Source organism: Brienomyrus brachyistius, chromosome 4 (genome assembly GCF_023856365.1).
Source record: "Brienomyrus brachyistius isolate T26 chromosome 4, BBRACH_0.4, whole genome shotgun sequence".
Lineage (NCBI taxonomy): Eukaryota > Metazoa > Chordata > Actinopteri > Osteoglossiformes > Mormyridae > Brienomyrus > Brienomyrus brachyistius.
The window spans coordinates 15826048-15848052 of NC_064536.1; the positions used below are offsets into that span (position 1 = coordinate 15826048).

General features: G+C 45.0%; 1 protein-coding gene across 2 annotated transcripts; it reads left to right on the plus strand.

Moving 5' to 3' along the window:
• Positions 1-866: 866 nt before the first annotated feature.
• On the plus strand, positions 867-22002 carry LOC125740703 (sodium/potassium-transporting ATPase subunit beta-1-interacting protein 3-like). Of its 2 annotated transcripts, XM_049012226.1 has the most exons (7): positions 3713-5987; positions 9548-9612; positions 11110-11247; positions 14181-14261; positions 17387-17584; positions 18855-18953; positions 19756-22002. In XM_049012226.1, the coding sequence occupies exons 1-6, from the start codon at positions 5939-5941 to the stop codon at positions 18924-18926; spliced, it is 603 nt and encodes a 200-aa protein (XP_048868183.1). In that variant the 5' UTR covers positions 3713-5938; the 3' UTR covers positions 18927-18953; positions 19756-22002. The 2 variants fall into 2 exon arrangements, with proteins under 2 accessions (XP_048868184.1, XP_048868183.1); XM_049012227.1 differs by lacking the exons at positions 3713-5987; positions 9548-9612 and adding an exon at positions 867-1687.
• The last annotated feature ends 3 nt before the right edge of the window (positions 22003-22005 follow it).

Here is a 22005-nt window from a genome sequence, read left to right on the forward strand (position 1 = left end):
TAATAATAATAATACATGTGCACAGTATGAAGCATAAAGATGCAATACTCATTGCAGGAGATATCCCTACTTATTCATATTACGCTAAAACGTACAATACAACTATAGAATATTATACTATGTTAAAAATAAAACGTCAATGCAATTCATGGCAATTACATTAGATAGCAATGTCTATATGACATAACTTATAAAGTTATCTACAGTAATAGTACAATCGGAATTCTAGAAAGTAGTTAAAGCACTATGATTATTGTTTTAAATACGCTGGTTTCATATCATTTATGTGATTTGGTTTTTTATCGTGTTTGTCATTGGTGTTTGTAATTTGGATTGCCTTTAACCTTTCACCCAGAAGCCCTCAGTCCGCTACTTGCGGGCATCACATATATATACATTAAATGTTAAATGCGTTAGGCGGGTTAACATGATTAACCTCCAAATTGATGTTGAAGGGACATTCATAACAATGAAATTCATTCCCAGATAAAATGAACGCTTACACATTTAGTCAATACATTATTGGAAACATTCTTGTTAATATTTTCACCGGTGCACCCTTTGGGAGCAAAGGGCACTGATTCGATCAAGGATGGGTGTGACTATCACTGTCACTGGAGTGTGATCGGCAGGGAGGTACAATGCTGGAATTATCTGACGTCTAGTGTCAGAGATCATGCATATTTTGAAGACTATTAAGTAGTATAACTGACGGAAAACCCATATCCACTGAGCCTCTTTCAATGACAGAACAATGTTTAAACTAATAGTAAAACAACGAAATAACTCATATTGGCACACCAATGGTAATCGAGCGAAACTCCCCCCCCCCCAAAAAAAAAAAAAAAAAGAAAAAAGAAAGAAAAGAAAAATCAATAATATTGTAAAACGTCGTCGGGTTTGCGGATGTTCTTGCCACCAGAGGGCGACTTAGAAAAAGAAAAGAGAAGAAACCACTATATTCCTGTAGGTGTACGTCATATCCCGTCTTTGTAAGTGTTCGTGAACACTTATTGTTTTAATTCCCACACTTTACGTTTCGGTCAGCCATGCACGTAGGGCACCTATCCTTTCCTGGCAAAATCCGACCGCCAAAGTTGTCGTGATTTTAAGTTTTTACTCAAGTTACATGAGTCGTCGACAAGTTTACCCGTATGTGCAAATGATATTTTACAGTAGTAGACGAGCAAGCAATTCACTCGTCGTGTACAGAAATGTTAAAATGTTGAATGAAACACGTTCCCAGATGTGCGGGAATGCAGCCCCGCCCACAGTCGCGGCCCCGCCCACGGTCACGGTCACGCCCACGGCGCGCTCTCCGAATCCCCATCACGGGCTTCTTAAGTTTGTGCGATCAGGGGGCTTAGAATCTCCGAAATATACCTTGGGCGAAACTACATAGATGCAAGCTGTTTTACTCATGCACATAAAGAAAATCGATTAACGGATTCAAATTGTAAAATGACTTTATGGGGACGTTTTCAACTTCTGGATCTGATCGACTCATCTCCACCGACTGTTCTCTAAATGTGTATTGTTAGTTCTAGATCGGCGGTCATACTGGCTACAGCGGTTCCTCGGTGCCATCCACCGCTCTTTCAATAACGCTTTCTGTATAATTTGGGGCTCAAGCATGGGCTGCTGTAGCGGTCGATGCATGATGGTCTTTCTCTGCACTTTACAGCTGGTGAGTATGTGCATGGCAGTGATGTGTGCTACATCTCGTATGTCCTTTTGTCCAGCACGACGCGTGCACCGCTTCAGAGTTGATGGTGCAGGCGCGTGTAGTTCAATAACACTATGGACAAACTGGTGATTCAATGCAACATCAGCGTCCACTCTCCAGGTATATAAGTAGCACGAGTATTACGATTTAAATTTGAGATGATTTGAAACAGAATATCTTTTGTGCAAAGATGCACGACGAAATTTAGTGCATTTACATATAGTATTAAGTTCCTTATATACAGTGCATGTGATAGCTTTATATGTAATACTTGAAGACTTTTTTTCCCCAAATTGTAGCGTAATCCGCATTCATTTACTATGCCGTTGTGGATTATAACCATATTTACAGATACATGAACAACACATTGTATGGCTGAAATGGGGTAACATGCTATGAAAGACGACTGAAGTTTTCCCGGTTTATATGTAGGGGAACTGGAGCGGGCAGACGGAGCTACAGCTTCGATTTCTTTCCGATTTTACGAGCGTCTGCAGGCTCGTATGTAACCTGAGACACCATAATAATCCCGTTTAGAAGACTAATAGACCACGATTTACGACGATCGCATGTTGGTATTAGGTTAGGCTGCTTTGTAGCTCTGAGGAACTTTATTTTCCAGAGCCTGAGTAGCACCGAGACGTGAAGTTTAAGGTCAACCGTACAGACCACGGGCCGGATAAGCAAATGATGTGTACCGCGAGGTTTCGTGTCATCTGCTATATATTATGGTGCGTCTGGCCCTGCTAACGGTCTAGTGGAGAGCCAGACAGAACGAACAAAATACTTCTAAATTTTATTCTTTTATGCAATATGTAATAAACATATCTTTGCCGTGTAGTCACTCCTGTACAGTGTCATGTCTGGAGAACACCGACATTCCGTCTATTGCAGGGCACATGCAAAGCACACTGCGGGACTGCATGGACTTTGGATAGTAGGACTGAAAAGACAGCACGTGCATTGGGCATAAGCAAACCCCACGCAAACTTGTTGTAAATTCCTGCAAACCACCGATCATTTAGTAGTGACACTGAGGAGAGTCCAGCTAAATAGAAATATTCTGGTAACTTTACAAGGAAGTGCATCCATCCATCCATTTTCTGTAACCGCTTATCCTATTCAAACTCTGGGGCTCTGGAGTGTATCCAGGACCCTACGGGCACAAGGCAGGGAACAACCCAGAATGGGGCCCCAATCCATTGCAGAGCACAATCGCACACAAGGACGTGCACATAAGTCAAATATATCTTTGTAGGGTCATAATCTATAAGAATCTTTTATATATATATATATATATATATATATATATATATATATATATATATATATTTCTTTGTCTTGCAGGAATGTATTAAAACATGCTCATGTAGAGCACCTAGGGGTGACTCTGTGTGAAAGGCGCCGTACAAAAATGAATTGAATCAAATCTTTACAGATTGACTGTCCTCGCCGCGTGTTGCCACCTGCATAATAGTGAAAGGGTGCAGATTAGCGGTGATTGATCTATCCAGATGATGGCTTACAGTGGGATGTGGATGGTTTTCCAGATGAAGAGCCTGACATCACCATCAGCTCACCAAGTGCATAGCTCACATAGCTCACTCCTGACTGTCCCTGGTTTATTGGAGCTTCGTCTGCTTGTGCAGGAAGCAGGGTGGAGTCTTTCATCTGAGCCTTGTAGTTATATGCAGCTGCGAGGTATGAAATAGAATCACAGAAATATGAGAACTTGCATTAATTCTGACAGAAAGCCTTTCTGCAAGCCTGTCTGTAAAACCTATTTGTAACTATCATATGCTTTTCTTCGTTTTTTTTCCCCCTTGCTGTCGAGCTGTAACAGGACAAATTACAAAGACTGCAGACTGCCTTCAGGAGGGCTGTTTTGATGTGGCAGCCGGGTACATTATTATCCAGTAGCGAAATGTCTTATAGTTTTTGCACAGCACCTTGTTATCTGCTGTTATGTCCTTTGCGAATTAAAATCCAGTGTTTTGTCTGGTGGATTATTACAATGAAAGAAAATTTAGTTTATCTTAGTCAATGCCCTAGTCCAGGTTATAATTCTTATTCTTGCTTAATGGGAAAATGCGGCACACATTCATTTCTAGTAAAGATTTTGGCGTCACCTATAACGGTTTTACTTGGTTATGAAGTTTCAGGGGGAGCAAAGCCACACTGTCCTCTGGGGTCTTGTTGGACTGTCCGGTTTCGTTTTATCGGTGTCGCGCAGTGTTTGCTGCGGGCTGCGTTCCTGAATATCAAACACGTGAGTGTCAGTCATCTAGATCTAAAATATCAAATGAGTTATGATGTGTGCGATACCTCCCTTTTACCTGTTACATCTGAAGAAGCTTTGAATCTTAATCTCTTTAATCAAAGAAAAAGTGTTTTTGCCCAGGGCATTCCTGACAGACGCGGTGGGTTTAAATTCTTGAAAGCTATGAATGCTCCCAGACCACAAAGGCTTTTGCTCATTCTGAGAACAGAAACAAGTGAGGACAGGTGTAAGCTTGGTTAAGCACCAAGATGCAGTTGCCACTGGGTGAAGCTGCTCGGCGTAAACGGAAAACTTGAGTTTCCTAAATATAAAAGTCAACGCGACAGGTAGAACAACTCGCTAAACCAGTGTTATGTCTTTTTATTTTTCTAGTGTATTTAACAGCGACAAGATGTCAAACTGTGAGTGTCATGGTCGTGTGATCTCTGCATTGACTTTTATCTGTTGCATTTTTACGTTATACAATTTCAGAGAAGAGCAACTGGATATTTCACATATTTATGATTTGGACATAAGAGTTTTTTTTTGTAATTTAACCTACATGTGGGTCCTCGTTGCTTTAACATCATACTCTCTCGCAGCCAGGATATCGGCTCCTCCATCCGCAGGGATGTGCTTCGCTGGCGGCTCCCCAGCTGCAGAACTCGAGAATAATCAGCCCCTCCTGCTCTTCAATCAGCTGCGCATCTATTAGTCGGAGACCCCGACCCCCCTGGTAGCATCGAGTGTGCCTGGAGAACGAGCCTCTGATTGCCCGATTCGTAAAGATTGCACTTAACGAAGACATGAGAATTGTCTGTCTGGAGCTGAAGAAGAGGGCATATTTAGCGGTAACACGTGGCTAGGCTACGGGCGGCGCGGTAGTTCGGTGGGTAGCGCCATCGCCACACATCTTTACGATTGGGGCAGATGTGTCCTGTCTGAGTGCAGGATGACTTACAGATTCTTGCTGAGGGGCGGAGCTCGGCCTCAGCAATCCCTGACATGCTACTGGACAACTAAACTCCAGTTAAAAGTGTTGGTGGCAGTGAGACGGAAGGATCTGTGTACCGTAATTGTGGGTGTGCATCCTGGGCCAGCGTGAGGCCCGCTAGTGAAATCGAATTTGCCTGCGCTAATGGCGTTTCAGCATGCATCCGCTGACGTTATTCGTGATTTTTCCGTACATCCCTTTGTTTAGACAGCTGGCTCCTTCAGCCACTAATCATCCAGTCATCCAGCTCTGTCTATTAGCAGCTTATCCAGGACTGGATCACGGTCTGTCCGGTCAGGCACAGAGCATTAGGCAATTGCTGTCCTCAAATCACGCACGCAATAAGAGCAACGTTGGTCTTGATATGCATTGTCCATGTTTTGTTTATAGTAAGGTATGTGCTTTCACCCCAGATTACATATCTGACTTATTCTCTGGAAATGACTGCAGAAAGTATAACCGATAGGTATTTGGAAGAGGATTGACAGCATGGGTGGAGGCTGAACTGGCACGGGTGACTGCAGTGGAGCCAGGACAGTGTTTAATCGCAGATCAAAGTTTGGCAGTACAGGATGCTTCGGATTCACACCTTGCATTCTTAGCCTCTTGCTGCCGTGAGCTGAGCCACACAATTTTCGAGTTAATATTGATATTAATGATAACCTGGAGTCATTGTGATCCGATCCGCTATGTTTGTTTCATAGTTCCAAAGTCCTTTATTTTTGTTCCTCATGACTTCTTGAGGCAGGAAACATGTGCTGTTTTCTGTTGCCTACATCCTTGTTTACAGTGTTTATGCTCTTCTAGTTTAATGATGTTGGGTTATTGAATATGATTTTTTTTTTTTTTTAGCTAAAGGCCACTAGTATTGTATACTTCTTCAGACTATCAAAACTACAACTAAAGAAAAACACGGAACATCTTCAGGGTGCATGAAATTTCACGGGCAAAGATGTGAATGAATGATTCTATGGCTCTAGTCGTGACTAGCAGATACACTGAAGCAGGTGAGTCCTCTGACGCAAGGGGATTGTGGGTAGGCATTTTTTGCAATTACGGCAGAAGTTATAAAAGGAGAAAGTTGCCACAAAGGATCTGGTGAATAGCGGAGCTGTCAGGGGCTTAGCAGATCCAGTCAGGAAGGCTGCCTGCCCTGATAACAGAGATGAGGCTGTTAATTCCTGAGATTTATTCCCCCCAAGCTGATAGTTGGGGTTTTATAATTCCATAAGTCTGCTTTTTTCCCCCTGCAAAAAACAAGTCTGCTTTCACACGCCATGCAGATGAGCGCTCTGTGAAACTTCCCTAAAGCCCCAAAATGCTTCTCTAAATCTGTTGAATATTTATGTACACAAATGAGTGTTTCTACCATTCCAGATTCAGGGAAGAAACCCTCATATAATCCGTGTACAGTATCGATGAAATATAAACGCCTATGTCAGTGTGTCCAGATTAATTGCGACTTGGACTTGACCCACGTTGTTGGTTCTTGCACGCCCTTTGCTTTGCTGGGCTAATTCTTGGTGCTACCACTGGCCTACAAAGGGTCAAAGGTCAGCTTAGGGCATCCGGATAATTACGGATAAATGGAAAGATATTTAGTATTATTGATCCTGTGGTGAACCGCTTATTACCTGTTACAGTCCTGGGACTGTATTTACTGATATCCAGCATAGCGTCTGACCGGAACAGGCAAATGCATTTCGAAAGCAAATTGACATGAGATGGTGAGCGTGCGAGATTATTGTTCTCTCCTTGCGGGACACTGTCCGCTAACAGCTGCGGCTGGGATTTGATGGATAGGATGGTCGGGCTGAGACTGAGTCCCCGGCCTCTGCCGGGTTGCCCGACTGAGTGATTTGCTCAACTTCAAAGCACATTGAGTTCTAGAGGGGCTTCGTTTTTATGAGACTCGTCCTGTTTAAGCCGTTTCCCTTTTTCTCACGAACGCGTCTTTAGTGTTATTTTCTCCCCCCCTGCACTAACGCAGCATCCACACGTACACAGAGACAGTCTATGTAAACGTCAGCTTGACGCATTTTAGATCGAGTTCTTAAACTTGAGATTTTATGCAAACGCTTTGAGTTCTTAGAGAATCCTTGAAGAGTGCGAACTGTTTATTTTCCTGGGAAAAAAATGTCGCACTAAGATTAGCATATGGTTGGATTAAATATGTAGCTTAATTGAAAACTGATCAATTTCACATTATGTCTCGGAGATGGATACATGCATGATGGGGAAGAGCGCAGGAGGGACGCTCTGATCTCGGGCTACATGCGGGTCACGGGGTTTTTAATGGCAGTAGAAGTTGCGGATGTTTGCCGCTGACATTTCTAAACATTCATGTGTCAGCTGTGTCATGTGGGTGATCATGTGATCTTTTGGGTGGTGTGTGGGTCAGCGGGTTTAGGGAGTTACGCCTGTGTGCGGAAGGCCGTGGGTTTGAATCTTGTGTCTCGCAGGATAGTCACGTCGCTGCTGGGCCTTTGGATACGGCCCTTTAGTCCAGCTGGTGCGGAGACCTCGGCTAATGCTCTGACATCCATGCTTGTCTCTCTCATGAAGAACAAAATGGGGGAAAAAAATACTACAGTTTCTCTACAGGGATAAAATTTACTGTTGCTGTTTTATTTCAGAAACATGCCTTTGTGACACGCTTCGATACAGCAGCCGCTCCCTCAGCGCAGATGTATTAGTGCCCAGGCCTTGTCTTTAGCAAAAATCTGTTGTGAGGTTCACTTGCTTGAGAGGACAGTCGCCACGCCTTAATCTGGGATAGGTGGGGTGCTGGACAGTTTGCTTCCACGGCCCTCCATCCGAATGCATAGACAGACAGTCGTCCAAAAAAAAACAATGATTTCTTTGTCTTTTGTACAAGAGAGCGTTTCTCTTTTGCTGACCCTATAATGCTCTCCGTAGCTTGGGACCTTTCTGCCGAGCCCAGGGCTCGAACTAGCGATGTTCTGATCACCGGCCGAGAGACTTAGACCACTGAGCCACTCGTCACCCCCCCCCCCCTCATCCACAGCCATTGCAGTGTCTGCAGCCCTCAGCGTAAAACAGCCATTTGCTCCCAGGGCTCTTGGCTCCAAGATGGCAGAGATTTCCAAGTGTAGGCGACACCACCCTGTTAGCTAAAATGGGGGGCTGGGGTCCCTGTGTTTGCCTAGGCGTGGCGTGTCTGGCGGGAGGGTGAGTTTATGCAAGCAAAGGAGGTGCTTCTGTCAGCTGCTGTGTAGCGCCGAGTCTCGTTTTTGATCTCGTGTATTCTTTTGTTCATTTATTCATGCTGGAGTCGGAGAGATAGGGTGTTCCTGTCCTCCTGATGAGGCCTCTTCTGAGACTCTTTTTCCGAGCCGCCTGACAGGAGCTTCCGGCTCGTCTGATCCGCGAGGATCCCGGCGCCGCTGCGTACGTCTAGGGCTCACGCGTGAGCCGCTGGCATCCGCCAGGTCCGGAATGTTCCAGACAGCCAGCTTGAGCGGGTTGCCCCAGTGTTTCGGGGAGAGAGGTGCCGTTATTACTGATGCCTTGGAAAGGGATGACTGGAGGAAGGATAGGACAGAAAATGTAGGCGATGTGAGCCAGCTGTATGTTATCCTGGTCGCGGTCGGACATGATCTGCTGGGATGGTCAAACGGTGTCCTTCATGGAATTATGTGCGTGGTGGACGTCAAGAAGCAGATGTAATCTTTCATTCTGACACACACACACACACATATTTGTATTCATCTTTGTGAGGACCGTCCATTCATGTCTTTTGAGCCAAGCCTACTCCCAGCAATGACAACCTTAACCCCTACCCAGCCCTAACCTTAACCACAAGCAACCGACCAAAATACAAGGCTTTTGACATTTTTTAATTTTTTGATTGCAGTCATAGATTTTTATGAAATTGAGTTTTACATTGTGCGGACCTGGTCCCCACGACGTCAAAATGACAGGCTTTTATCGTGTTGTGGGCCCACAATGTAATAAATACACGACCCAGACAGAAAGCACAGATTGGTTGTGCAGCTGTAAAGCAGTGCGCACAGAAACGTGACCTATCGAACTGTTTTCTAGCACCCAGTGCAACCTCAGAGTTCCCCCAGGGTCCTTCCCCGTACTGACTGTTCTCCTGACATGCCGTTCACTAACAATGAGTAGAACCCTAGGGTTCTGTGCCTGCGTTTATCATTCTGTTTTAGTGCTGTTCTCTGGCTCCAAGTTCTTGGCAAGTTTACAGATCACGATTCATCTGTGCATTTGAGTATCTCTTTTTGCTTTCTGACATGTTTTATTTGTCTAGTTTCTATCAGATCATCCGTCAGAAGAGGAATGAAAACATTGTGTGGTGGGGGGGGGCTTCATATGCTACAGTGCGAACGACCAACCATCTCTTCAGCTGAAAACAACAGGGTCGCTGTTACAGATCCTCCCCTTTAGGGGGCAGCATTTAGGAACCTCAAGCTCTGCACCTGTGTTTGCATGTTGACCTACAGGGGATCACTGCCTGTCTCACCTCCTCCACTGCCTCCATGACAGAAGTCATATTTCCATATCTTCTCATCCTTTTTGAACCCAGCAGTGCTAATGCAGAATACAGCCTGTCCCCGGGTTACAATAGATTCATCGGAATGCAACCCCGTCGTAAGTGAAAAATTAATTTCAATACAGTTGGCCAAAATCATTTACACAAAGCATGCTTTATATGAAGGTGTTGAATATCTGATAGAATTTACTGAATTATGTACTGAATGTGAAAAACATCGTAAAGTTGAAATATCGTAACGTGGACGGTCGTAACCTGGAGAGCATCTGTACTAAACTCTCAGGCAGCTGATCTAGTTAAAGGCTACAGTCGGTGAAAGACCCCCTCCCAGATATTTAGAAACTAAAGAAATAACTAGTAAGTAGGGTGAGAAGATCGTAGCTCGTTAGCAGAACATGCTGTTTTAACGTCGCCTAAATAAGGAATATTTCTGTTTAGTATCTGAGAGGCGTAAATACGGCTGGTACCTCACAGTGAAGCACTCGCTGGAGGAATGTCGAGCCAGAAAGCTTTTTTCCTAAGTGTGGTCTGTGGAGGTTTGAGGGTGGCGAGTCTGACGTATCACCGGTAGAGGAAATCTGCATTAGTTATTTTTGCAGAAGTTTTTAGTTTTAAATGTAATTACACTTTCTGGCGGGAATGCATTCTGTCACTGTATTGTGTTTCATGCACGGTGGCATTGCGGAGGATGAGATGGTAACCTGATTTATTCTGCATCCTGAGATACACTGCGACTGTCTGACCTGCACTCACGCATGCGAGACCAGCCCTGGGCTTCTGACTGCTTGTGGTTGGAAATGAGAACCATATTTTCTCCTTGTGCCCTTAATTAGAGGATTAAATCCATCAGGACTTTAAGAAGATCTGAGGGTTCCTGAGTAACAGAATCTTGGTTTAATCCACTTGTTTAATCTAGTGTCATGAAATTTGGGTAAATTTGGGGAAACGTGATTTCGTCCTGCCTGCATCGTGCCCGCTTACGCGTGGGGATATAGATCGTGCTTGGGGCGTCACTTTAACTTGACGATGTTATGCGTAAGAAAATTCAGATCTTGGCATCTTCGGCGAATAAGAAGATCAGCAGAGATTGAGAGCGAGCCGCCGCCTTTGTTGTTTAAATTTAGAATTATCTGTGGGTTTGGACATCGCTACTTTGAGTGTATTTTCTTTATCTTGTGTGGCTATTAATAAACTCTCCAAAGATTTCTCTCTTGTTATAGCCGGGTTCATTATGTCGAGCTTTTTAGTACAGAGTTGATCATGTAAATGGTTACTGGTTACGGAGGGTGTAAATTATAGAGGGGATAGGGGGTTATAAGCCCCCCCCCCCCATACTCAGCCTTCACGCCCCCCATGTTCAATACAAAGTTATACCTTCGCTGGTTATTAATCTGATACCTGTCATGGAATGTCTTTAGACAAAAGACAGTGGAAAGAGACAGTATATATTGATGCAAAATGGTGTTAGACATGCTTTTCTAGTGGAAAAAAATTACCAGTTGTGTTTAGCGACATTTCTGCGCCCCCGTCACCCCCCCCCCCCCCACACACACACACAGCACGCTCCTCTCAAACTCTGCTTGATTGCATTTCAGCTGACTGCACTGGAGAGACAGATATTCGACTTCCTGGGGTATCAGTGGGCCCCCATCCTGGGAAACTTCCTCCACATCGTCATTCTGATTCTGGGCCTTTCTGGGACCCTGCAGTATCGATCCAGGTTCCTTCTTGTGGTGAGTGACCCCCAGCAGACTCCAGCGTCTCGTGGGAACCCCATGGAACACACACATCATGCATTCCTTGATTCTGCCAGTAGGTGTCACAGGTGAGACAAAATTCTGTCCAATGAGAACAAACGAATCAGAATTACATCATGATAGTTCCGTCAGTATATTTTACATATTTATTATAGTCTGAGAATTACATACTAATGAGAAACCAAATGGATCACCTGATACCAATATGATGTAGTCACCCACCTATAAATTAAATACGCAAATACAGCCTCAATTAAAATGCGGTAACAATCAAGAAAAACTTTTTCTGTTGCTAAGAAGTGACAATGAAGCAGTTTTTTTAAAAAAGTTTTGGTTACAAAGAATTGACAGGTAATTAGTGCTTCGTAATTGTTTGTCGTTTTGCTTATTGGAGTTCCATATTTCCTGCTTTGCGCCCATAGCATCCGGAACAGGGCTCTGGACTCCCACAGCCTTGCATAGGACAAGCAGGCAGAGAGGGAGGATGGATGGATGGATGAATGGATGGTATTTTGTTTTTGTTTTTTTGTCCAGTAAAGAGTAGGACTGTCACTTTAAAAAAAAAAAAAGTTTGAATGAATTTCAAATTTCATTTTACCTGAGAAGTATGAAAAGTACCGTCCCACTTTTAGTAGCACCTTCAGTCAAGACAAAAGCGAACACTCACCCTACATCCATCCTTCCATCCATTTTCCAAACCGCTTATCCTACTCGGGCGCGAGCCTATCCCGGAAGCAATGGGCACGATGCAGGGACTCAAACTAGATATTTATTAATAATTGCACTGTGTCCATTCACCGCCAGTGATAGAAAACAAGGTGAAGGTGAAGTGCAGACACAAACCACGAAATATTAATTAAAACGCGCCCTAAAGGAATCTTGAAACCCAAGGTGTGTTGCTTGCTTTTGTTGAAAGATATTGCAGCCGGAAAGCTGAATATAAAGCCTAACTTTACCGCGTGTTATCATTAAGCTTTAACCCCGAACCCACGTTCGGCTACACGTCCCTGGTATTCTCGCTTGCTGACATATCTGGGGACATGCGGATCTATACTGAAAAATTCCAGAAAGTGGGTTCGAGTTTAAACCTTAACTCCAAAACCACAGTAAGATAGCTTTAAATGTAGTTTTTCGGCTCACATAGCTTAATGCTTAAAGCACATTTTACAGGACATGCCTGTATTATTTAGGTTTATCCATGCCGCCACGTTGCGCAAATAGCAACTGAGCAAGTGCGGTGGGATCGCAATATTATTGCGTCACAAAATTATAAAACAAAAAAAAAACATTGTCTCACCCTGATGTTTTAGGTACTCCGTAGACTGCAAAAAAGAAAATTACAACGAACGGTATAATGCGCTCATAGGCTACAGTGACACTTTAAGATTCGAATGGGTTAATTAAGGTTCGATTGTGAATTGTTCACTCTGTTCTCAAACGAATGTTCGAATATCGTCGAAAAAGTGACAGCCCTCGTTTTTTTCTGTTTTTTATCAGCCTCCAATATTGAAAATGCAACCTTAAAATGACAGAATTACCCACAATCTAACTTAATTGCACTGTAATGTCTCTAATCTTATCTTCAGCCTTGAAATAGACGCATAATTCCATTTATATTACATTTTTTCAATAACATTTTTTGCACTCCAGCGGTGAAACCTTCAAGATGAATCCGTCTCACTGGATCCTAAAACAGTCCAATGTCCCGCGTGTGTGAGCGTGCGCACCCGCACCACACTTTCAAACAGGGAAATCTCTAGATTTGCTTTTAAAGCCTCTCTCAGCAGAAACTTTATTTCCTCTATCAAAGACCTGTAATTTATTCTTCCCTGTTTGTCTCCTAAAGGGAATTGATCATACATTAAATATGTATGTGTGCCATAAATACAGTTTTTGGCTGCTACAACTGGAAGCCAGTTGTTGGCCTAGCCCCACCCTCCGAGCAGAGCTCCTGCATGTTCATGCAGCTTCTTACCAGCTCTGCGGCCCCTTTTGTAGGCTGGGCTGTAGATGACGTCTGGAGCCAGTGAACAGTTTAATCAACATAGCAATTCCAATTTACCTCAGCATATTTTTGGGCCATAGGAAGAAAGTACCTGGAGAAATTCCAGCATGAGAACATAGAATCTCTGCACACACGGATCCAGAGCAGAGACTCGAACCCTGGTCCTAGAGCTGTGAGACAACTGTGCAAATCACTACACTACCGTGACACGCCTTGTGTAACTACATTATTTTTTTTACTGAAATGGCCCAATTGGCTGCTAGCAAAAAATCTTATTTTCACCCCTGTATGTGACCCAAACCTATGATACAGATATTAGGGACTTGATTAAACTATTCTGCACTGTGAGTTTGTTGAGTGGAAGAACTGAGTTTGAGATTTTTTTTGAGAAAAGTTTTACTTTTCTACTCGACATGGGGAAGGAAACAGGAGTTGGCCAGACTGCGTATGAATTTCGTCAGCAGAAAAAGAAAATATCTGGCAAAAGAGAAGAAGACAGCAAGCTGAGGACAGTGTCTGGAAATCCTTTGGAATTTTAATACACCCCCCCCCCCTTCCCTGTGATGTGTCTTGGCTTGATTTTGTTTGTTTTGGGAGGCCTTTGCCAGTGAAGCACTCAAAAAGAGGGGGGTTTAGAGTTAAATTCGAAATCTCTCGAGAATTCTGGGAAATGTTCCGATTTCTCTCCGAGAGCCAGCGTCTTCGTTAGTTTTTGCGCCCTTCAGATCCACCTGTCTGCCATCCGCCGCCAACACCAGCTTTCGCGAGGGGCCTCTCTCAAGCGTTTGAGTATCGGCAATTAACCGCCGCGACGCCGAGTGCTCGAACACTGGCAGCAAAACTGAGAGACGTACCCAGCCTTGATACCACGAATGTTTTTGTGTCTCTTCTCTTCTCCATCCAGTACTCCATCTGGGCTGCTGTTTGGATCGTCTGGAACGTGTTCATCATCTGTTTCTACCTTGAAGTAGGGGGCCTTACCAAGGTATAGTCTGCCCGGGTAATGATGGCGGGCTTTACTCTACGCAGCTGCCGTCGCTGCTCGTTCACATACGCGGTGCGCTAATGATATTCCAAGCAGCCCGTCCTTAGCCGTCAGCCTTTCCGCCATGACACTGCCACACGGTCACTGATTTAGCCTGATTTTTATACCACACACCCCCCCCCCCCCCCACCAGAGCCCAAATCAAAGATAAAGCCTTGGAAATAAGAGGAAGAAAAAATAATTACCCAGACATGCCCGATTGTGCTGGTGTCTTGATGAATCGTAAGGACAGTGTTCTCTCATCATCCTCTTCTCACACAGGATACTAAATGGCTCAAATTAGCATTTAAATGAGGACATACTCTCCCTTTCAGTGCCGAGAACCAGTTTCCTAGCTCTGTTAGCAACTTATTGTGGTGTTATCAGTCACAGATGACGTATAACACTGAAGGCGGCGCACGAGCCTGTTAAGGGATTCCTATATGCAGAATACATCATCAATATTAATTTCCCCCAAAGTATCTGTGAAGGAATAATCAATGAGAAACTTTAAAATTTAACGTCAACACTCTTAAAGTGGTTTATCTGTGACCTTTTGTAATTTGAACGGAGGATTATCGTCGTAATAAGGGATTTTTCACCCGGTTCAGCGGGTAATGTTGAGCAGCTAAACGCGGGTGAGAGCCCCCTGCCCCCGTCACTGGGATTCGGCAGAGCCAGCTAACCCAAAGGCAGGAGTTTGGGTGGGATTTCATAGGAAAATTGCCGGGGCATATGTGCGATGTAGAATTACGATGATGACAGTCTACCAGGGGAACCACTGCCCAATTAGCTTGTAAGAAATTACAGGATAAATTGCATTTGTTTTTGCAAAAAAAGGACTTCACGGAAGTCGAGCGCGCACACACCCAGGAATCTCGGTCAATTTGTACCAATTTGTACTGCGTCTTTCTGCTTCGTCGTCACGAAACGTGCTTTGAGCAGTAGCTGCGTTGACTTCATTGGACCATAATTATCCTGGTTTAGGCAACTTTCATCGTTATCTCTTGTAGTTCTTGCCCGGCTGCTCGGTCTTCAGGCTAAACAGACGAGAGAGAGGAGAAAGGCCAGGCAGGTTTGTTTATATAGCACGATTCGGACACAAGGCAATTCAAAGCGCTCTACCAAGGTAGAAGGGCACGTTTAAATAATTGACATTAAAATCACATAAAAAAATAAGATATAATAATAATAATAATAATAATACATAATAAACCGATAAGCGAAACAGAGTTTGAACAGCTGAAAGTGAATTTAGAAAGAGCTTGTTTTTCTGACGCTGATGGTTTTGCTACAGACGGTCAAGGACAGAGGAATTTCTTACTAAGGGTATCAGATACAATGCAGCAAAAGCTTTGCAACTTCGTCGATAGATCTGGCAACACCAGTGTAGGTTTGTCCTGGGTTTACTTCCTGAGGTCTACTAAGAAACACCAGGTTAAATATTGATGAGCCCAACCTGTTTCCTGCGTTATCCAGCCCCCCCGGCACTTGTGCACCTGTAGATGCTACATGTCTTTTTGTTCTGGGTATTTTTGGGCTGAACTCGATGGTCTCCAGTGAACACTGCAAAATGTCCCTGAGCTCATTTAAACCATGGCACTGCATTCCAGCCTGGGATCCCGTTGCCTTTTTTTGAGGATTTGTGGGGGGGTTTTTAACACGTTTTTTGGAATGTCTGTTCTGTGTTTTGTCATCTCAGTCGTGTGGCTTGTTGATATGTACTGACTATCTTGAAAATGCGATTCGCCTTTTGGAGCGGGACAGCGTTGGGACGTTGTATTCCCTTCTGCGTGTGCGTGTCTGTGTTTCAGCTACCGGCTGTGGAGTCCGTCTGATTTCTTAACAGCCGTAGAGCACGACTGTCATTTATAAGACCTGCCTGAGTTATTTACTCGCGACGTCCACAGCTGGTGTGAGTGCATAGGCCCGGTCATTAAGGCATAGTGAGTGGACTGACCTTCAGAAAGCGTTCACGGTGTCCAGGATCAGCCAAACCCTTAACGAACGGGTACACAGCAGGAGGCACAAGCACAGCGCCTAAGGTTTCTCACCCACTGCTGACTGACATTCATTACCCCCTCACGGGGTAGGAGGAGCCTGAGTAGGGCAGGCTGCGTTTTCACGGGTCAGGTGTGATTTAAGCGGTTAGCTTAGTTAGCTTAGCCGCATAGGGTTTCTCTATCGGGTATCTAAACGGAAGACGCTGTTACAGCCCTGAGCGCGGCGCTCAGCTCCGGTGTTTATCCTCCTCTATAAATAGACGGCAAGTAAAGCTCTTGAAGTCACCCTAGATCAGAAGCGTTGGTAAAAACCATTAATATTAATTATTGTAATGAATGCCTAGGGGCTGTGTTTAGAAACACATGCGGCTTCGAGAGAGAGGCGGTGATTAAGACCTAGATTGAATAGCTAGCCTAAACGTCGCGGTTTATCCCCTAAATTATTCATCTGCGCCCCCCACTCAGAGCGGGCTTCTGTCAGAGATCGAGAGTTGTCATTCATTTTTAATCACGATAATCTGCAGAGTTGGGTCCAGGACATGAAGTCGTTCCCCTTGTTGTATATCTGTACAAGGGTGTCTCAAAGACTTTGGTGTGGCAGTAAGTTCCCGTCCGACTCCGGCAATCTGCTCAAAGAGGGGAGGCCTTGTTGTTACTGGCGTTCAAACCTCGCTTCACGAAACAAGGGGGGCCTTCGCAGTGAGCCGAGCCGGACTTTCTGTTTTCTGAGCCACATGCTAACGTGGCTCATTAGCCATTAGCTCATTAGCCATCGCGGCTTTTTCTATGCCTTCAAAGCGTCTAGCTTTCTTATTTCTTGTTGTTGTGTGACATCCATTGAGTGTGTAAATTTCCGTGCTTGTGTATGTCTGTGTTCCGGGGGAGCGGGGATGAATTTCATAACAGAACCCCTTAATATGATGTTGAGAGACATATGGCAAGGCATGCTGGGTAAAGTTTACCTGTCGGCTTATGCTTAAATTTGTTGTTTTTTCCGGGGGGGGGGGGGGGGGTTAGCTGACGGGGGTTGCTGCCCGTTAACGTTCCCAAACGGCCTTGCCCAGAGTCGTCTTCCTCTCGCAGGACTCCGATGTCATGACTTTCGGTATCTCCATGCACCGGTCCTGGTGGCGCGAGAACGGCCCTGGGTGTGTCCGTGATGAAGCCCCGCCCCCTGGGGTCCCTCCCCCCGAGGGTCACGCCTACGTCTCCATCACTGGCTGCATGCTGGAATTCAAGTATCTGGAGGTCATGCATTCGGCCGTCAGTATCCTCCTGTCCGTAAGTAGTAACGCACACGCATACACCGACTTTGGTGGGGGTGGGTGGGTGGTGTGACCACCACCACGCTTCCGGATTCAGGATCTTTATTGGCCATGTGTAACAGATGCATTGGAACGCTGGTTCATTCAGCCATACTTGTCTACAAAGGAAGTAAACAACACAAGACGTATATTCAGATGGTACAAATCTAGATAGGCTGGTCACTCCATAAGCGTGTCCATTTCACACCATTCTTGCTGTGAGATGCTTTGTATCTCCAGATGGTTTCCAGTCTATCTCCAATCCATTTTCGGACATTGGATTTGTGAGCAGATAGCCTGCTTATTTTCTAATAACCCTGTGGATGTTAACACTTGCAGTGTCTGTTTTGTCCCTGCACTTCTCCCCCTCCCTGATTGGTTTTTGAGGATATGAGCCCTGGGTGTGTGTGTGGGTGGGTGGGAGAGGGGGGGGTTGTATGGTTAAGACCCCATGTGGTTAATATACAGCACAGCAGCTCTCGCTATCTGTGGTGTGACCTGTGCGCCGCTCGTACCCGGATCCCTGCCGGGCGCCGAGCGAGACGCCAATTATAGTCTGCGTCATGATGCATTAGGAACTCATCTGGTGAAGCTCATAAGAAGTTCCTTTCAGAGGCATTTAGGCAGAATTCCCCTGAATATATTAGCTAGCTATTTGCATATTTCACCAGCAAACGCATTAGTCTGCTTTAAAATGCCTGCATCAGTTGTTGTTAATCCTGCACCTGTCTGCAAGCACTCTATGCTCTAGATGTTCTCTTTCATAAATAAAGGCATTTAGTAAATGAGAATGAGAAATGATGTACAGACATGTTTGTGGTATTAATGAAAGGGTTCTCTCTGTATTGCATGGGTTGTCTTCTTATAGTCCAGTTTCCTTCCACCGAATGATTATGGGTGGGGCAATTGGCATTTCTGAACCGGTTCATTAGATGCTTGTGTGTGATCGGGGATGGACTGGCACCCTTTACCGGGCTGTAGCCCAGCTTTATGCCCTGTGCTGCCTGGAATCCCTAACCCCCTCGGTCACTCTGTTCAGGATAAGTCACCAGGATCATTAGGGTTTAACTTTATAAGAAAATGGAATCATAATTCTGGGCGGAATTACTTCAAAGCGATCAAAGGGAATCCTTTCATGCGGGAAGGGAATTAGCAGATTAAAGGTCAGAGGAGCCTTTCGAAAGCCAATGTTTGCTGTGTGGCTGAGCCTGATGAGTTTGTCTCCCTCTGCTGGTCATCCCCGGTAGCTGCTGGGCTTTGTGTGCGCCTGCTACGTCATCAGCACTTTCGCCGAGGAAGAGGAGCGCTGCAAGTACTGAGCCCGCGCCAGAAGCCCCTTCCCCAAGGTGAGCCGCTGAGAGCTTATAGGCTCGCGCTTCATAATGCTACAGATGTCTGTTCTGTGAATGAGGCTAAAGCACCATGGATACTAATCAGTTTGACTCCCGGTTGGAAGGAGCTGTCTCTAGAAGGAAGGCTATACCAGCTACATGGTGGCATTATTCTACTCGGGGTGCTGTAACGAGGGAAATTAGGACAATCCCAAGGATCCCAAGTGACAGGGGCCCTAAACAACTTGGAATATAATTGGATTGGTCTGGGTAGGAGGCTCAATATTATATGTGCTCATGGGAGTTTTACTTACACAGGCCAGAACAAAGCATGATTGGTTCAGAGAAATAACCAATCAGATTGAGGAGGTGAGTCCAAGACACCTTATTCCAGCCTCCTCTAGTAGCTTGGACCCACCTCCTCTGCAATCTGATTGGTTATTTCTCTGAACCAATCATTTTTTCGCTCTGCCCTCATAACACTTTTGTGTAAGTAAAACTCCCACGAGTATTATCTGCTTTCACAGGGCCCAAAATCTCTTCCATGATTTAAAGATTTTTTTGCCAGTCATTCTTGCTCTCTACCATTTGTTTGCTGATTTTAATTTTTTTTAAATCATTGATATTCCTGTAGTTATGCAGGTGCTCTACGGCTACACCATGAAATCGGTAATGAAGCAGAGAGTCTTCCAACTTCCACTGCCGACCCCCACATCTAACATGCACACAGAGATGAATGTTACAGAGCTTGACCAGCAAGAGCTGAGCTTTTGATCAGTATGTTTGCATCTAAATCTGTCCTCCCTTTTCCTGTCAGGTGGACAGAGGTGGGATGAAACTTCAAGGATGTAGGAAAAGATGACAATGGAAGTGCATTGTGGGACAGTCTGCGTGCACATGGAGACCAGCCAGCGGCCCCCCCCAGGCATATTCATCACAAAAAGCCCCCATGTCATGCTTGTAACTCTGTTATTCTGCCAAGATGGTATTGCTTTTTTTTTTTTTTTTTTTTAAAGTTCATGTTGGCAGGAATGATGTCACTGCTGGGGGAAACCTCACGTGGGATTGTGTTTAGGGTTACAAGCAAAGGTCTCATGGGGTCACTGAATTTACCACACTTTGTATATACAAACGCTCCTCTATTTACGAACTTTCAGACATACGAACGAAGAGGACTGCAAGTCCAAATTGTGTTCCTTGGGCTCCTGTTTTCCTGTCCGCAACTTTTTTTTTCTGCATGCCAATTCCGCCCAGTACGACTTCTGGCCGCTACTCCCGCCGTGCAGTAGCGTAGCGTGCGAACTCCCAGCATCCTAGGTCTTTGTACTTCCATATACCCTTAAAATGATGTTGAATAACGACTTACGAACATTTCAAGTTACGAACGGCCGTTCGGAGCGTATCTCATTCGTAAGTAGAGGAGCGTCTGTACTTTTAAATTTTAATTTATAACGGAGTTTTGTGCCACCTATCAGAGCGAAGCTTTTCTGCGCTTCTGTGTCTAATGCATGTTGTGTGCATGTACTTACGTTTGCAAGACCCTATTAAATCACCCTTGAGTGCAGTAATGCCGCAGCTTAGTGCGATGTGTAAATCCCTTTAGTGGCCATTGAGAGATCATGCCCGTGGTCTTCGTGATGTTCGTAATGTGCAGGGTTACTGCAGTGTACCTCAGTGCATGATGTAGCATCCATGCGTGTTTTTGGGATTTGTTGAGTTCGGTTTCTGTAGACAGGGCCCGACTTTAAGGGGATGGGGGCCCTACCTACAGCATTAATTGTTGCTGGAACAACCCAGAAAAAAATGCCCCCCCCCCTTTTAACTCGGGAACCTGGGCTTTATGTCCGGTCTTGTCCGTAGGCACTACTTTTTTGGCGTAAACGGGCAGTCAGCCGCTCTATCACTGTCATCACTAAAAATGTAAATGGCGACTTTCACAGGACGCAGCGTAACAGGAGGAACCTCCAGGTTAGTCGAGGTATTTTGAGGGTGATGTACTATCGCCATCTGCTGGCAGCGTGTAACAACTGCAGACTGACATCACTGGACTGATAGGGGTTGCAGCGGTATTGGAATGAAATTGTTGGATTAGGTAGCAGTCGTTTCAGCGAGGGATGGGGAGAGATGCAAGCCAGTACACCTTCATTAACCCTCTTGGCCCGGTGGCATGAAAACAGCTGTTCCTTTGTGGCCAGCTTCATTACGGTCAGAAAGAGGTTTGCCTGCCTGTAACAGTTTAGACAGGGAATTTGGCTCGGCATGCAGTGTCATGTAACAAACGGCACAGGTTGGAGGACAGTTACACAACATGGCATACTAGTAGTGCTGTGGTGTGACCACTGGGAGAGCGGAAGGCCAGTTCAGATCTACAGTGGAAGTGGCTTGGGTCATTAGCCAGAAGATGGTCGGTTGTGGAGCGATTTTCCCCCCCCCCCCCTTTTTTTTCGGGTCCTTTTGTGGACTTTATTCCTTCTGTCTCACAAGCCGGTTGGTTGCAGCCCAGGCATTCGGTCGCCGCCCCCCCCCCACCCCCCCACCACAGGCTGCCCCAGATAAACAGATGCTGTCTTTCCTTACGGGCCACTGAGCCGCTCCCTCTCTCTGACCCACCACATTGCTGGTATTTCTTTCTTCCTTTTTTTTTAAATGTTCGACATCTGGGCCTCCAGGGTAATCTCTTTCTTTTAAAGTACATTCCTGTTGTCCCAACATGAGGACAGTATTGCAACATGGAGAAGCTTTTCATTTTCTAGCTGAAGCACCATTGCCGTACAAGTCTGGCCTGCGTTTGTGGGAGCGGCTGCTTTGTGGATGCTTTGTAAAATACAAACGAATCACACATCAGTTTTACCCATTTTTTTGTGTAACCAAGTATTATCGATTTGAAAAAAAAACATTACACAGCTTTTTACTAAGAACCTGGTCTGCTGTCACATTTGTGTACAAACTACAGTCAAATTGGCGTGTGAAAAATAAAAGGTAACATCAGTTAATAGCGGATTTTGCTGCATTTTTAACTGGCTTAGTTACTTTTGTGGCTTGTTACAGTAAATGTTTTTACCCACTA